Below are 17,446 nucleotides of genomic sequence, written 5' to 3'. Positions count from 1 at the left end.
AAAAAACCAAAACAAAACAAAACCAAAAAAAAACAACCCAAAAAACCCCCAAAAAACCAGCTGTTGAAAACTTTAGAAGAAACAAGTCCAAAGACCTTGAAATAAAAGGGATTTCAAACAGCTTGGACAACTGGCAGGGGGCTAAGAAATTCCTCTTCAAAAAACACCTGTGCTTTGTCTGACTTTGGATATCTCTCTGCAGCCTAGGTAGATTTCTCACTGGGACAGGCAGCAAGCACAGCCCTAGGAATATGTAGTGCAAAGATAATTTACACTGCATTTGCCTACAGATACACACAACTGCAACCCAAGTGGCAAAATGTGGTCTGCAACTGTAGCCATGACCTGCTTGACAATTTGTTTTTCCAACTAATAGCTTGTCAAAGGAAAACTATCAATACAAAGCTCATCTGTCTCTAATGTTTGCATGCTGTTAAAAGCATCCCAGACCACTAAAATCAAAATGATTTTTGTGTGAAACTTGGTCTTGCTGGAAATCTTTACGTTTCACCTCCCTTGAGCAGAAAGATGAAATCTGATCAGCAGCTGCAGGAACTGGAGGCAGTTTAAGGTACTGCAGGGAATGCTGAGAGCCAACACACAATTCAGAAACTCTGCACTCACAGAAGGATTGTTCAATCCTTGTAGCCCATCCATGGTCCCACACGTGGGGTGACTGACTCGGGAGAATGCCTGTTGGGAATGGCTGGGATGGCTGCAGCCAGGCCTCTGCTCCACTGCGGATCCCTTCGCTCACGCCGAGAGAGCCGGGCTCAGCCCTGACCCTACACCAACTTTCTCTGGGAGCTTGAGCGAGCCACTCCCCACCTCACCTTCTGTGCATGGCCACTAACAGCTTTGTGAAGCTACCATAAAATGTCACCCAATATAAATTCTAGTGCTCTGCACAGGAGCACACGGCTAAGAAAGCAAATGTCACCCCTTGGCCTCAACCCTGTCACAAAACTGGGGACAAGACAACCTTTCACCTGTGAAAAGGAATTATTCCATGGAAGCTGGGCACACATCAGACATGTTTGTGAAACTGCATGGCAACACCAACATCTGCAGCCCTTTAAGTTTAGGAACTACTATCGATGCTATATATTTAATTTTCTCTCTATATATCTATATGTATATATATATTGACCCTACCTATGTTTATTACTTTTTGCTGCTGAATGCAGAAGAGTGCTGAAGAAGTATTCAGCCCCCCTTGGTGCACAGGCTTCAGATCCTATTCCTGCCTCACACCAGCAGAAATGAAATCACCATCAGGACCAGTGCTGGGGCCAAATTGCTGGCAGGCACAATGAACCACTAATTGCTGGATTCATTAGTAAGACTCATAGTTTGTCCCCATGAGATGCTGAATACTTTCAGCTCCTTTTAAAACCTTGCATCTTAGAAATTAAAATTAACAACAGCAAACTAGTATTTTTGTTACACTGTAGAAACTCAGCAGGAATTTGAAGTCAGATCACAGGAAAGCTAAAATTCCATTATGTAAAATTAGGCAGATTTTTATCTCCCCCTTCCCTGTTAATTCTGGAGAACATGCATGCAACCACACACAATAGCTACTCCATGCTGCTCCTCAAGCCTAAACAATTGGTTAAAATAGTTTTTGTAATGCTGACAACTGCCTCACAAAGTACCCTTAAAATCCCCCAGCACCACACTATTAAGACCAACCTATTCTTTTCAGGCAAAAAACAAATGTCTATTTAAGAACACATCCAAATGCATTCCCATCACTCAGCCAGAACACTTTTACCTCCCAGAAGCTGACACTGTCAGAGATGGGAAGAGAGACAGGGAGAGAGAAGAGACCTCCAGTCCACCTCCTGGCTTCCCTGAAGGCAGCGAATCCAGCTCTGGCTCATTTCCAGTGGGTTCAACTGTGTCAAAGGTTACCCACGAGCTATTTCTTGATGATTTATGGCTGATGTCTACAGATCTCCTTTTATTTTAATGATGCCTTCAATACAGATGTTAAGACATTCTTTGTCCACACAGAAGTGTATGAGAGGGAAGCTGACATCTTAAAAAAAGAACTCTAAGAGACTGATTTGCTTTTTCTGAACAGGGCCAGCTCTGGGCAGTTTTCATATCTTATCCAGAAGAAGAAAAAAAAATAAAAAGGGGGGAAAAAAGCCCCCTTCACCCTCTTCTCCTGTGCTAAAGCTGCTATGTTTCTGTGACTTATTCTGGGCACAAATCCTAGAGCACTGACTCAATGTGTATGTCACCAGTTAATTATCATCAAGACAAGACACTGGGGCACTTGGAAAGCACAAGATAATTTTATCTCTTCACCAGTAATAACACGTATTTACACAGCATTACTCGCTGCGCTGGAGCCCAGAGGGGCTGACAAAGCCAGGCCCAAAGATAGCACCACGGGAATCCTGCCAGCCAGCACTGGGGTGAGAACAGCAGCACAGCACAGGCAGGAGCAGCACAGCACAGGCAGGAGCAGCACAGGACAGGCAGGAGCAGCACAGGAGAGGCAGGAAAGCACACAGCACATCCACAGCAGCACAGCACAGGCAGGAGCAGCACACACCACATGCACAGCAGCACAGCACAGGCAGGAGCAGCACACAGCACATCCACAGCAGCACAGGACAGGCAGGAGCAGCACAGGAGAGGCAGGAGCAGCACACACCACATGCACAGCAGCACAGGACAGGCAGGAGCAGCACAGGACAGGCAGGAGCAGCACACAGCACATCCACAGCAGCACAGGACAGGCAGGAGCAGCACAGGACAGGCAGGAGCAGCACACAGCACATCCACAGCAGCACAGGACAGGCAGGAGCAGCACACAGCACATCCACAGCAGCACAGGACAGGCAGGAGCAGCACAGGACAGGCAGGAGCAGCACACAGCACATCCACAGCAGCACAGGACAGGCAGGAGCAGCACACAGCACATCCACAGCAGCACAGGACAGGCAGGAGCAGCACACACCACATCCACAGCAGCACAGGACAGGCAGGAGCAGCACAGGAGGGGCAGGAGCAGCACACAGCACATCCACCTGGGATTTCACATGTCCCACGGCTGAGGCTGCTGGCAGCTGTGCAGATGTGGGATGGTTTTAACCCCAGCATTCATCTGTGTGTGCGAGTGTGCACAAGGTCTGTGTGTATGCACGTGTCGAATTTTCCTGACCCCAAATCTGGTCTGTGCCTTTACAGAAAAGGTTAAAGGTACAGACTGTCCACTCAGTCGTGACAAATAATAAGCAAACTGTGATAAATTAATTAATTTCAGAGTTTTAACTGCAGGCTCTATTTTCTGTGGACATTTGAAACTAGGAGGAGAGTACCCAGAAAAGGAAAGAAGACCATTTCAGAGAAGACTAAGAGTATTGGAAATAAGCACAAAAAGGGTCATTCTGATCTGCAAGCAAAGCAGAAAAAAGCCAAGAGTTTAGATTAGCAGAGCTCAAGATTGACTGAGGCAACCAACAAGCTAAATTCAAAATATATTAACTTACAGCTGTAACCTGAAGCCTATACAGCTCTTAGCATGGCTAAAGATAAAAATAACCAGTGACCTGGAATGACTGCTCTCCCTGAGAGAGCCACCTTTGGAAAGAAAGACATTCACAAGAACCCTCACAACAAAAACGCTCTCCAGGAATGCTGCACACATATGTTTTCTCCCCAGCTGTACACTGAATTAAAGCTGCTTTACTAACCCTGTCACTGCATTGCTGCCTTCATGGTGCTCTGCTTTCTCTGGAGCACTCTGGAGAGCATAAATGCACCTGGAAACTGCCCTTTGGAGAGCCCTTGGTGGCGTCAGGCTGGGCTGTGCTTGGGCTGAGCAGCTCCTGCTGGGCTCTGGTGGCTGCACTCACAGCTCAGGGTGGCTGATCCTGGCTGAGATGTCACTGCCTGCCACGGCAGCTGGAGAGCCTGGACAGACCTGGGCTCCATCCACACACACACAGGCCCCCAGCACAGCAGCAGGGCTGGCACAGCCACAGGAAAGCTGGAGCAACACCAATAACTCATGAAATAGCTCAAAAGCCAAAATACTTCTGTAACATCTCTGAATTGAAAAACTTTCTCTGCTGCTCCTGTCAGAGACACGGTCTTCCCCTCCAAGACACTCAGAAATCTTTTAGCAAACGCTTTTTTCCTAATATCCTCTTTCTTTTACCAGTTCTGGCAATAGCTTATCTTTCCTTTAAAAGCAGCAAGGAAAAATGTAGCAACTTGAAATGAAACAAACAGAAACCGAACTCATTCATCAGCACGAAACGTACCCACTGGAACCCACAGTGTGACAGCACTAACGGATGAGGACACGTGACCGAGAGTGAAATTTTAAACCAGTTTCATATGGAAGAACCTGTTTCATCCGCTTGTCTGCCTCTGATGTTCTTCAGATGCTCCTGAATTTTCTCTCTGGACACTACTGAAACACTGTTACTGGGAGATTCTGCACTGGAAAGTCTAGCTCTGCTGTGAGGTATTTACGTCTTAGCAGAATTGTCAAGATGAAATCTTCCATCATTTGAGACTGAAAATTAATCCCACTTTAATAAGAAAGTAACTCATAGATTAATTTTCTTAGCTGCTTTCTAAGCCTTTGAGATACATTTATACCAATCTCTAAGTAAGTTTCAGGCATGACAACATGAAGATTTTTCTTTAAATGAGATTCTTACATACTCACAAGACTTCAGGACCTTGGACCTTAAGGAGGCTCCATTATAAAATCAAAACACGTAGCCACACTGTTTTGGAAAATATGTGTACTCTAAAGTGATGCTTTCCACATAATGTCCCTGAATCCCTCTTTTGCAACAGCTCCTTTTACACGGCACAATCCAAACTGCATTCTGTACAACAAATGTGTAGTTCTGAGAAACCTGAGTGAAACAGCTGCCAAGCACTTCAATAAATCTGAAGTTAACACTAATCTAAAAGAAACTGTCTTGTTGAATTTGAAAATAAAACAGATTTTTCCACTCTGCTGCTAAATTTTGCTTCTCTTCAGATATCCACAGCTACCAGGGATTAGAGATTAAAATGTTTCAGATTAAAATATTTCTGGAGCTCCCTTGTTAGGTGATTATCATTCAGCTGGGTTCAGGAACCCTTACTGCACAACGCATTTCTCTGCTGCTTACTTTGAGCTGCATTCTGTCAGAGCATGTCAAGAGGAGCTAATTTCAAATCCAGCATGCAGCGTGGATACAAACCACCCTTCTGCAGACAAAACAAGCAGCTCCTGGGAGCTGTCAGACTGATCACACTCCATTCCACCACCTCAGACATTCCCTTCCTGTGGTGAAAAGGAGCTGTACCTCTGGTAAGGGGTGGCTCTGCTGCTGCCCACTACACACCTGCCAACACAGCCTCTGCACGTTCTTTTGGCTACTGGCACACACACTGAAATGCCCAAACACTCGATCGGGAGCTGCAAAAGGGAAGATTTAATCCTGACAGGAAGTACCTGGTTCCTCTCTGGAATTATCTGGGAGAGTTCTCTGCTTGGTTTCCGTCTCCCTCCTCATCCCTGGGACAGGTTCATTGCTACCCTGCCGTCACCTGCACAAGCCTGTGCTCCTGGAACAAACACATCCCTTGGTTTAGAGACTCTCCACAGCCCAGAGTCTGAAAAACAAATCTCTGGAATAAAGGATGACCTTTAACAAGAATTCCACATGCTGAAGGAAACGATACATTAATCTGATATTGACATAGCTCTCTGGTTTGTCATCCATATTTAACTTAGAGCTAATATTGGTTCCCCATCTTTTCAGGGCTGCTGCACTCAGCAGCCCACGGTGAAGAAAGAACTTCATTGAAACTTGTGTTTCTCCTCATGGCTGGTTCCCCTTCTTCAGCATGAAGACCTTCTGCTAAATATTTTTTAACTCTCCCCAGAGACCAAGGCCACCCAAATGCGAGGAGTATCAGCAAAAACCACTGCAACCAGAGAAATCAAATTTTTTCTCTGTTGCATTATGCAGCTCCAGATTGCACGCTCTCCTAAAGCCCTTTAATGCTATTTTTGGGACTTTGTGGACAACTGGCACCATCAGCTCAACAGCTCTCAGTGGCATTACAAAACCCTTGACCGTGACACTGTTTTCTTATTTGGGACTAATCCAGTCTCCTCTTGCTCTTTCTCATCCCAGCTCTTCGTCCCACCTGACAGAAGAAGGGCAGCTCTGTCCAGAAAGCTTCTGAGAAGTTCATGCTCAGGAATTCCTGAGGAACAGGGCAAGACCCAGTGCCAGACCCCAGCCCCCCTGAACACTGAGGGGCTCTGGAAACACCTCCTGGAGGCCACAGGGCCTGCTGCAATAAACACCTTGGTGCTCAGTATGAGTGGGGATCATCTTCACAAAACTGACGAGAACTGCTGCTGCCCTCCCACCAATTTAATTTATTATACCAGGTTCAAAAGGCATTAACAGCAAAGAACAGCAGAAAGGACACAGTGCCTGTTTTTTACCACGTGCTTTACACCTCTGCTGCTCCCTGTCTGGCTTCTGAGGACCTCTCTCTCAGGAATAAAGCAGTCTTGCTTGATAATTGCGCATCTCACTTCTGTTTTGCCATCAGAGATTTTGGAGGGCTCTTCCCCCCTTTTTGTTGTATTTCCCTCTGAGTTTTCACTGTGAGAAGTGCCAGCTGGGCCTGACAAGGGTTAACTGCCTGGCAGCTCTGCTGGTGAGGCACACTGTGCCAGAGAGATAGGGGATCAGGGCAGAGGAGCTGTGGACAGCTCATCCTAGGAGCCCTCCACATATCTCATTTATTTTTAGGCAAGTAAGGAGGGCTGTTAGGCAGCAGAGTGCTGGGCAAGGCCCTGCTGCTGTTTAGATGCTGCTATTAACATTGCTTTTATTGTCTGGAGCCCATTTGCTATTTTAGAAAAGCACCTTAAGAAGTTCCATTAATACTCATCCTTTCACTGGGCTCCAGCAAATGGTTTAAAAAGGCATTGTTTATGAGCCTGCATGTCAGACACGGGCAGAAGAGCAAGGAAGAGGAAAACAACTTCAAAGATTGTGCCACCAGCTCCCCATTTTCCTGTTTAGGATCAAAAGCATGGGCAGCAAACGAGAGAGGCTCCCAGGTAAAGAGATTATTAACTACAGGGTGGGCGGGGAGACTGCAGAGAGAGCACAGCACAGATGGGGTCCCAGTTTACAGCTCCCTGCTCATCACTGCATCTGTAAACTTTCCCTTGATTACCTTACAGCTATTTCTGACCTGTCTGAGGCTCTGGCAAGGGGATTGGGAAATGCAATCACTGAAGATTGTTTTGGATGTACTGATGTATAATATTCCAGTGCTAATTGTTATTCCGGTGCTGAAAAGATTAATAGATTAATTTAGCAAGGTTTTTTTTTAAATATGAAGAATTGTGTCCAGCTTGGAAACTCTCAAAAATAGAAGAGCTTGCAAACGTTGGAGATAAAAGTTCTGTAAATACAGCCCAGTGTTTTACCAGGGACGCTGTGTCTTGCATCACTTTAGTGAGAACTGCTGTCCTTCATTCTGAAATACCTCAGCACTCTACTGAAAATAGGGGTGCCTTCATTTCCTGTTGCTTGGCCAGGCATTCAGCAGCTGCTGAGCTCTCCAACCACTAGACAGGACAAGACTGCCATCAGTACCTGGGCTCTAATTGTGCTGTGGGTTAGTTTCAGACAGGTTCCTGTTCTCTGCTCTTCAGGGATAAGAATTTGTTCCCCTCCAACACAATCATGCCTTTTGATCACCTGCACACGCCATTTTATCAATTTAAATTAGATGCTTTCCATTAGCATGTTCACAAATAGCAGCTCTGAGGGTACAAGGAGTCTGAATGTCCACTTTTCAGCCAGGCTTCTCCTCACTCACAGCCATGTGGCAAGTGAGTGATGCAGCTGAGCACATAATGGGCACTAATGTTTGCCCCAAGATCTCCCCAGGATAAAATTCCACATTCTGCACCATCGTATGAAAGGGAGAGATGAGAGAAAGGGAGACAAATGCACCCAACTTAACAGGGCTGCTTAGGGTAGTCATTGAAAATGAAGCTCAAGTCAACAATTTGCCTGAAGTAGAATCAGAAACATCATAGAGATGAGTTTTATGGGCCTTTTACTGCTTTAGGGCCTTTTACTGCTTTAGGGCCTTTTTCTTCTTTCCTTCAGACAAGGAAATAGGGAAAAGGAATTTCCTTTTCTTTTTTCCACTATATTTTTATAAAGAAAGCTTTCCTACCAAAACCAGGCAGTCCCATCATCAGTTTTGCCTGGGACAGAAAATCCACAACCAGCTCCCCACAGCCCCCTCACCTTTCCTAGCAATACAGCCCGTGCTGTGTCTGAATTAAACGCCCATTTCCAAAGGCTCTGAGTCTCTGCTTTTCCCCTGGTCTCACATGGACTTGGAAAGAGCAGTGGCTGTGTGGCTCCCTGGCCTTCCCTGGGGGAGAATGGAGCAGGCACCCTTGCTCTGTCTGCCCCTCGCACTCCCAGGCAGGGCGCAGGCAGAGCCGGGGCTGCTGGCAGCAGCACCACCAGCAGACACCCCTCACAAACAGAACAAGCTCTTCTGCAGAGACTCTGGCCACCCCAAGGCCCACCTGCACAAGCACTAAAACTTCCAAAGGCCGTTTAATCGCTGCCCATAGGTGACACGGAGAGAACTCCATCAGAAGTTCTCACTGTGGTGATCAGACAGCGTGAAACTAAAGCACCCTCTTCAGTTAAAGACTCAGATCGATATTTCTCTGAATATTGCAGCTGAGGAGGAAGTGACTGTGTATATCCAGCTGCTTGGTGCTGCTCCTCCTTGTCTGCAACACGTTTCCTCTGCTTGTCACAACTCCCAGGTGCTACTGCGGAGCATCACTGCCAGAAGTGTTTGAATAGAACAAAAAGGAAAATTGATTTGGACAATCTGTGTGCTCTTGTCATTGATGGGGACACAACTGTGAGCAGGGTTAGGGCTGAGGCCACAGCAAGGTTAAAAGAAAAGTGCCCAGGAATCCTCTGCTGTCACATTTGACACTGAATTGCTCCTGTTTTACAGCAGATGCTGCAGACAATACACTCTGCTCCATTTAAGGGGGGAACGTTTAGCTACACTCACAAGCTGCACTGGAAACTCACTCCAGAGTTACTGCACTCGAAAGGTTACAGGGAAAGGGCCAGACTATTGCAGCATGCAGGCACTGGATGCTATATTTATCCATGCCACACAAAAAGCTAGACACAAAGCCCTGAGCATTTCCAAGTGAGGGTGAAGCTGCTGTCCCCATGCAGGGCACAAAGCCCCTGATCTGGAGCGATCAGGTGGGAGCCCTGCTAGCACGGCACAGGTCACAGCTCAGACAAACACAGTGCCTACAACACTGCTTCATTTTATCTTGTGCCTGGCCCTGTACAAGCAAGGCTTGACATGAACCACGAGAGGGGCTGGGAAGTTGTTCTGCCTAGTCCTTATCTGCACCTCTGCCTGCTCTCTGCACTTGGGAGCCTGCAAGCACCTCTGTTGGATTTGCAGGGATCCCAGGACGAGGGAAGATACAAGACTTTTGACTCCATGTTTTAGAAGGTTGATTTATTATGTTAGGATATATATTGTATTAAAAATGCTATGTTAAAATTATACTAAAAGAATAGAGAGAAAGGATTCATCAGAAGGCTGGACAGGAACAGAAAGGAATGAATGACAAAGGCTGTGACTGAGCAGAGTCTGAGCCAGCTGCATCCTTGATTGGTCATTAATTAGAAACACCTCCCACGGACCAACCAAGGCAGCACCTGTTGCACTCCACAGCAGCAGAGAGTTATTGTTCACATTTCCTTCCTGAGGCTCCTCAGCTTCTCAGGAGAAGAAAATCCCAGCAAAGGATTTTCATACGAGTGTCGTGGCGACGCACCTCCAGCAGCAGCAGCAGGGCACAGGGAGGCACTGAGACGATCAAAGGCTGGAGCCAGAGCTTGGAAGTGCAGCCAGTGTGGCAGAGCTCGGGGTGGCTGCCTTTCAGGGCTGTGCAGGGGCCCGGTGCGTGTGAACGGTGTGATTAGCATACCAGCTGTTGCACAGCGCTCCAGAAGAAGCTGCGCTCGGATCCATTTCCGCAAGACACGCGCGCCTCTCTCTTGGACAGCCTCCACCAGCTCTGCCTCTCAAATCAGCTCTGCTGGCACGGCTCTCTCCTTGGAAGGAGGCACCGAGCGAGCCCTGACAGCACGCGTGCAGCACGGCAGAATGGCAGCTCCATCCGCGGCCCCCCGAGCGGCAGGGCTGGGACGGGAGCGCGGCTCTCCCTGCCGCGAGAGAGCAGGGGGCACGAGGTGCCAGGCCAGCCTGGCCAGCACGGGGCTCAGACACTGCTGAGGCCACCGATAAAGGCCTTGCCAGAACAGGAGCTGCCAAGGTCTTAGAGGAGTTTCAGGGATGTTTTCAAGTCTTACTAGATTTAAAGGATGATCCTTGGCAAACTCCCCCTGATGCTTCTCAGCATTTCTAGAGCCAACAGTTGTTCCATCTGCTGCTGAGGCTGACTTTGAAGAATCCTTGCAAAGAGCAGCACGCTAACTTTAACACTACACAAGAGAAGAAAATGCCACAGCTTTTCAGAAGTGACCTAGATGTTTGCCAGTAGCTTGACACACTCTCAGGTAAGGCTGTCTCCTTGTCTCCAAACACTCGAGGGTATTACCAAAGCTGTGCCAGTGTAAACTGTGGGCTGAGAACAGAGATTCAGTAAACAGCATCTACTGAAAGCTACTCTAAGGCTTTAACTATTCATCTGTGGAGGTCTGATGCACAGTAAGAGTGAGAAAGATCACCACAAACTAACTTCAGGAACCAAACTGCTTATGGGGATTTAAAAAAAAATAAATTAAAAAAGGTCTGTGAAACTCAAGACATATTCCCTGATGATGTTGGAAAAAAACTAAATATAAAAATAATCAGCAAAGAAAATAAACTTTTGAAGCTGTTGAGCACAAACAAGCTTTGAAAAAGCAAAGAAAGGTCCACACAGACACCAAGGAAGGTGTTTAGCTCCCACACATAAGCTTCAGTTTCTGCCATTGTGATGGATTTGCCAGCGTGTTTTCTGAGCCAGGCCACTGCGCTACGGTGTAACCCTTATTCTAACTGCTGTGGGCTCTAGAAAGGTTTCTTCACCGTTCAGTATTATAAATAACCGTGCTCCCAGGCTGGGCTCACAGCTCAGAGCAGCCCTGGCACAGCAGCCCGGGCAGGTCAGGTGCCCTGTGTGCAGCTCCCACCTGGCTGCTGCTGAGGACAGACAGAGGGACGTGTCTGTCACACGCCATTACCATTAGAACAGAGCCTTGTTCTTTCATCCCAGCTGAACTCCGTGGCTCTCTCAGCAGGAATGCTAAGTGAAATCAATGTCTTGGGTTTCCAGGCTGAGCTTGGAGGTCACAGCCACTCTATCATTTCTCAGCATTATCCCTTCCCTTTCCTCGCTCTCTCCGAGCCTCCAGCTGGCACACAGCAGATTGAAAACAGCATGCAGCACAGGACTTACTCTGCACAATTTTACAGCCTTTTGGAGTCCCCTTCCTTTCCTTTTGGCCCACTTTTTTTAGCTTATCCCCCCCCCCCCTTTGAAAAATAAGTTCTGTTTGTCCCCTACGGAGCTGCAAGCCAAAGGCACTGGAACACCTAAAAATATGAAAAAGCAATACAACAAAGGAGAGAACAGAGCTGATCTCGACAGCTGCCAGTAAAAATGGTTATGCTCCATGTTCCCAGCAGATACGGCAGGCCTTGGAATCCTGCAGTTGCCACAAAATCCACACTGTACCCCTCAGACCTCCTGAGAGTCTCCTGCTGCACAGCAGAAGCAAAATCAACCCGGGGACTTTAGGTGTAGATCTACAGGCTGCCAGCCACACACAAGACCCCCACCTTGTAAAATGCACAAACTGGGTAACCAAACACTTTTTAGAAAACCCAAAAATGCACAATGAAGTATTGCACAGGTTTGTGATTTCTTGCTCCAAGAGGCCAAGCCAAGGAAAAGCCACAGGAAGTCAGAAACTACAGTAAGGAGAGAGATGACCTAGAGCCTGATTCACCAACACAGCAGCTCCTGATTTCAAGCATGTCTCTCATTCCCTGAACATGTATCTCACTGGGCTGACAATGCTATTATTTCTTTGTCTGGTTATTTTTAATCTGTGCTGCTTTACTGTCAGGGTAAGAACAAGACACCACTGTCAATTCAGGGAATCTCTCCTGACGTGATAAAGGACATGGACAGCGTGCTAGAGGGCACTGACAAAAAGGAAGGACACACTTTTCACCCAGCTCCTGCTGTCACCCACGCAGGACTGCTTTGTCCCTGCATTCCTCAGCTGAATTCCTCCCAGATGTTTTAACAACGCCCTCCCATGCAGGGGACATCCTGGAATGAAGCTCTGCAGAAGAGAGGCCCAGGGTACAGTACCTTGCTTTTGGGAGGAGGGCTGGTTGTGCTCTTGTCTGTGTGGATGCTGGTGGGGGACACGGCAGCACCAAGGCTCCCCTGGGCAATGCCAGGGATCTTGCCTCCAGGAGACACCTGCATGGCAGCAAGCTGGGCAGCATACAACTGCTGGAGAAACAGAGCAAAAAAACACAGATGAGAAAAAACGGGGCTGGGGAGGCAGACAGCACAGAAACCATCAATAAATAAATAAATCATCTTCCCAAAACTTCTCCTACGGCAGATGAGACGTTTTCCTTCCAGTGGGCATTTTTTATTTAGCACATGTGTGTTTGAAGACATGAATTGTTATCTTCACTTCTGTGACTCATTCCTCCAGGGACGGACGAGAGACGTCACCATGAGAAGTGTCCCAGCTTCCCTGTGTGTCCAGGGACTCAGAACAGGCCACAGGGCTGATCCCCATGGCTTGCCTGAGCTGCTGGACCATCCCTCCTCTCCTGAGATGACACAGGCATTACAGCATTCCCACCAGGAACATGCACCAGCCCCTGGGAAGCTGCTGGATGTGATGGTCTCTGTGCTTCCATTTTACGTTTCTTTATTTTACTTGCTGTGTTTTCCCTGCTTTCCCCCAGGCTGTAAGGTGTCTGGGACAGGGAATGCCACAATTTTATTCAGTAATTACTGTGGGAGTCCACTCTCAGCTGAGTTGTGGGGAACCACTAGAGTCAATATAAATACACACACAGCAATGGTAAAGCGCTGTCCATTAACTGTTATTAGAGGCCCCAGCTGATTCTAAGAAACCTTTCTGTGATAGATGAAATACAGACACAGAGTGGAAATGTTTTTCTCTTCAAAATTAAACCAGTAAGGCACTTTAAATACATATTTTATTATTAACATGTGAACACCTATAATCACAGTCATCTGTTCAAAGCTGAGCACTACTCTAAGAGTTTAAGGGACAGAGGTCAAAAGCAGCTGGAAAGTAGGCAAACCAGAAGTGCCTGGAAGCTCCCCTCACCCCCTAATAAAACATAAAAAGAAAGAGAGAATAAACGTGGTGGGCAGGAGAAGCAGCAATTGCTGCTGCTTTGTGCACGGGGAGGAACTCCCCAGGCAGGAGCCTAGGAGAGCAGGAATGGACTAACAAAGATCCTCCCTGCTCAGCCCCAGCACCCTGCCCCAGGACCCAGCCTAGAGCTCAGTGCTGGGTGTGAAACACTGAACAAGGAGCTGCCTGCCTGCAGGCTGGCACCTACAGAGCTCCTGAGCTGCCCATGACAGGGGACAACACGCAGAAATAGGGAACTGGATGTGAAAAACCAGGGTGGCCTCAATACAGCTGAGTCTAGGAGTCTGGCTGGCAGTGCTTAGCCGTTCTGCTGTTGTTTCTCAGGTAATTTTATGTGATGAAGGAGGGAAGATGGGAGGGCACAAAGAAAAGCCAACCCAAACCAGCAAGGCTGAAAGAGGACCATGAGAATTCACTGCACGATTATTCTGTCTGGATCTGTGCAAAAGGTGCAGAGACATTGCAAATATGGTTCACAGCAAAAAAGCCCTTGATTGAAGGGCTCGGAATCTTGGGCAGCCCTGTGCATCCCCCCAAATTCCCTGCACATCCCCCCAAATTCCCTGCACAAGCCTTTCCCTCTGCTGCTGCCCAGCCCCAGCCCTTCACACAGCTGAAAGTACCCACTGCTCCTTCAAGTGCAATCAGTCACCAACTTCTTACTTCTGTTTCACTCTACTCTTTTCAGACTCTCTGTTATTTTCAGTTTTGAATCCTTTTTGTTTATTTTCTCTACTTGGATCACTGCTTGGCCCTTATTTTTCCATAGTACAATAATCTATCCAATAATAATAAATAATACAACCAATAATCCATCCCATTCTGCCTAGTCTCCCTCTCCTGCCCCATCAACCGTTCATTCATCTGCTCTCCCTTTGCTTGCCCTCAAATTTATTTATGAATTTACCCCCATCTGAGCCAAAGAGATGCAAATCAATGACAGATAGAGTCATCAAACACAGCCCAGCCCCAAGCGAGTCAGACTCCAATGCCTGTACTATCAGCTGAAGCTCACTGCCATTCATGCTTCCCAAAGAAGCCCAAACTGTGCAGGGAGGAAGGAGCAAGGTCTCTGTGGGCCAGGGAAGAACCACAGCAGGCAGCTCCAAGGAGCCGAGGCAGCACATGTTTGAATTAATGCACCAGAGGGGCAATGGGTGAAGAAACGGCATCCGTGACGAGGGAACAGCCCCAGCAGCACGGGACTCTGGGGGTGACAGAGCACACCTGGCACAGCTGTGCCTTTCCTTCTGCTCCCTGACAAAACAAACCTGGGCAACCACGGGGAAAAGACAAAAGAAAGCCAAATGGCCATTAGGCAGCAAAGGTTCAGCTTGCTGCACATCTGATCTATAGATTAGATATCAGAGAACATGTCCAGCCCACATAAAAAATAACACTCAGGTTGGACAACTGGGGATTCCTGACAGGCCATATCTGAGCTTTGCAGAAATTTTTTGGGGGGAAAGACTTTCCCAAGTGAATCTTTATCCAAAGCTGGAATCTTTGAAGTAAACGACATGAAACACACTCCCAACAGCATGGCCAAGGATCTGCACACCTCACACCCTCCAGTGCTCCACGAGCAATGGCTGGAGCCAGCTCCTCCTCACAGTTCTGTCGCCAGCCACCGTTCTGACAATGCAAGCAAAGACCAAACAAGCACTGGGAAGGAATTTTTCCATGCAACAGCCCAGAAGAAAGCCTTATTTTCAGGTGAAAAAGTGGAGTATATGAAATTCCAAATGCATGCTTTGCTCTCACTTCGGGGATGGACACACCTGAAGAGAATGAAACACACAGTGCGGTGTGGAGGAACCTGGAAGGAGGGGTGGAACAAAATCTATAAAGCCTGCATTCATGCTTTTGAAAACCTCCTGTCCTCCTGTTATCAGATTCAACATCTCGCCTCAATTTGATTTATTTTGAGAATTAAAACCAAACATTCAATAAAATTTTATAAAAGGTCCCTTGTAAGAGTCCTCTCTTAAAAGTCTCTGTCTGCAACACAAACCAACCATTCTACAGAAAAAGCAGTGTCAGGCCCAGCCCCCAAAGGAAAAGCATGTGTTTATGAAATTGCAAGGGTCTGAAACCTAGTTAACCAGGGAGATTGTTCCCATATCACGCTCCTATTTAAAAAAAAATGGAAAGAAATACACAACACGCAGCACATTTCTTAAACTTTCACTATTTTTGAGCTTTTGCATTATTGAACTTGTCTATTCATATTTTAATGTATTGGGACATCCCAGCTTACACCCAAGGAAAGGGCAGTGGTGTGACCAAGTGCTGTGGAACAAGATGGCTAAATGACAATAATTTGTGCCTTCATTTAATAGAAAAACTGAGCTTCAACAAAAGAACATTTCTACCCCTGCTTCTCCAATGGCATCAGATTTCAGAGCAATCAATAAATCCCTGCAGAAATATTCAACTATCATCTAAAATACATCTAACAACATGCAATATTGCACATAGGCAGGGGAGAGGAAAGATAATCATTTAGCTGTAAACAAACAATAGATGGTACTTTTTAACTGCTATTTCAGAAGCCCAATTCTGCCCTCTTGAAGAAGCATTATGTATCTTTTAAATTCAGAATATTACCCTTGTTATGTGTAGCAAAAATAAACCTGCCCAAAGCTGTAGTGCTCCACTGACTGCAAGTGAATGCTCTGGCCACAGTAAAGCAGTCAGGACCCTACGGATAAAAAGTCCTTATACCCTACACAGTAATGACACCAAGACCTCAAAAAGCGCAAGGAAAACAGTGTTATTCTGTATCACTGCTGTAATACACTGGGTTTGAGCCTCTTAATGTTTACCCTGTGTAGGGTATAAGGACTTTACCCTGTGTAGGGTATAAGGACTTTTATCCGTAGGGTCCTGACTGCTTTATTGTGGCCAAAGCATTCACTTGCAATCAGTGGAGCACTACAGCTTTGGGCAGGTTTACTTTTGCTACACATAAAAAAATAAGGGTAATATTCAGAATTTAAAAGATACATAATGCTTCTTCAAGAAGGCCCAATTGGGCTTCTGAAATAGCAATTAAAAAGTACCATCTATTGTTTGTTTATAGCTAAATGGTTATGCTTCCTCTCCCCTGCCCATGTGCAATATTGCATGTTTAGTTAATCTTCTCTCATTAACCTCTTCTGAAAAATCTGCAAGGAAGCAAAGTCATCAGAACAAAAGCACAATTTGATACACTTTAAAAAAAGCAGGAGGTAGCGCTCATTTTTTAATGCTGCCCCTCTATTCTTAAGGCATTGAACAATAAATCCCTTTCTCCCTAGGTCACCAGCTAAACCATTTCTAATTCCTCCAACACACTGAGCAGAAACATTCAGCTGAAGCCTCTGAGAGGACTGCTCTAAGAGCTCTTGGCCGGGCGACTCTGTCGCACACCAGCAGCAGAGCCTCGAGGTCAGGCCAGCTCTGCAAACCTTCCCCTTGGGCATTGTTGTTGCACGTTAACAATGCTCATTACTGCTCCGAGGGTACACTAAAAATGAGTTCTTGTTCTATTAATACGGAAAATGAGAATGAGATTTAATAGCAATTTTCAGAAGGGTTGAACAAAGTGCTAGCAATTACACAGGCAGAAATAGTTGATTCAAGCACCTATAGGCATTTGGATTACAGTATTATCTCTTATTAAAATATTTTTATTAGTGAACAGTGGAGATTAAGAGCTGTTCATAAAAAAACCACAGAGAGAGACAGGTGCTAGTGGGAACTGAATCAGTTACTGCAATAAATTTGTTTCTGATGAAGTGGTTTTTCAGAGAAGACACCACAGTGATGAATTTACAAACCACTGTGCCTGAGTGTCTGAACTGTTGACTGATCCACCACTTCCATTTCTTTGTCATTCCCAGACCCATCATTAAAAATATACACATGAA

General features: G+C 46.5%; 1 protein-coding gene across 14 annotated transcripts in view; it reads right to left on the bottom strand.

Moving 5' to 3' along the window:
• SOX5 (SRY-box transcription factor 5) overlaps window positions 1-17,446 on the bottom strand; it is a 281,758-nt gene that overhangs the window by 42,509 nt on the left and 221,803 nt on the right. For 13 of the 14 annotated variants that reach the window (XM_038155101.1, XM_038155100.1, XM_038155102.1 and 10 more), the window contains one exon: window positions 12,473-12,619. In XM_038155101.1, coding sequence (XP_038011029.1) covers window positions 12,473-12,619 — 147 coding nt within the window. The remainder of the gene's footprint in view (window positions 1-12,472; window positions 12,620-17,446) is intronic. The other variant, XM_038155099.1, reaches the window with a different exon arrangement.

This window comes from Motacilla alba, chromosome 1A, assembly GCF_015832195.1.
Source record: "Motacilla alba alba isolate MOTALB_02 chromosome 1A, Motacilla_alba_V1.0_pri, whole genome shotgun sequence".
Classification (NCBI taxonomy): Eukaryota; Metazoa; Chordata; class Aves; order Passeriformes; family Motacillidae; genus Motacilla; species Motacilla alba.
The sequence above is the reverse complement of the archived record's forward strand: the minus strand, read 5'-3'. Positions and strand labels throughout refer to the sequence as shown.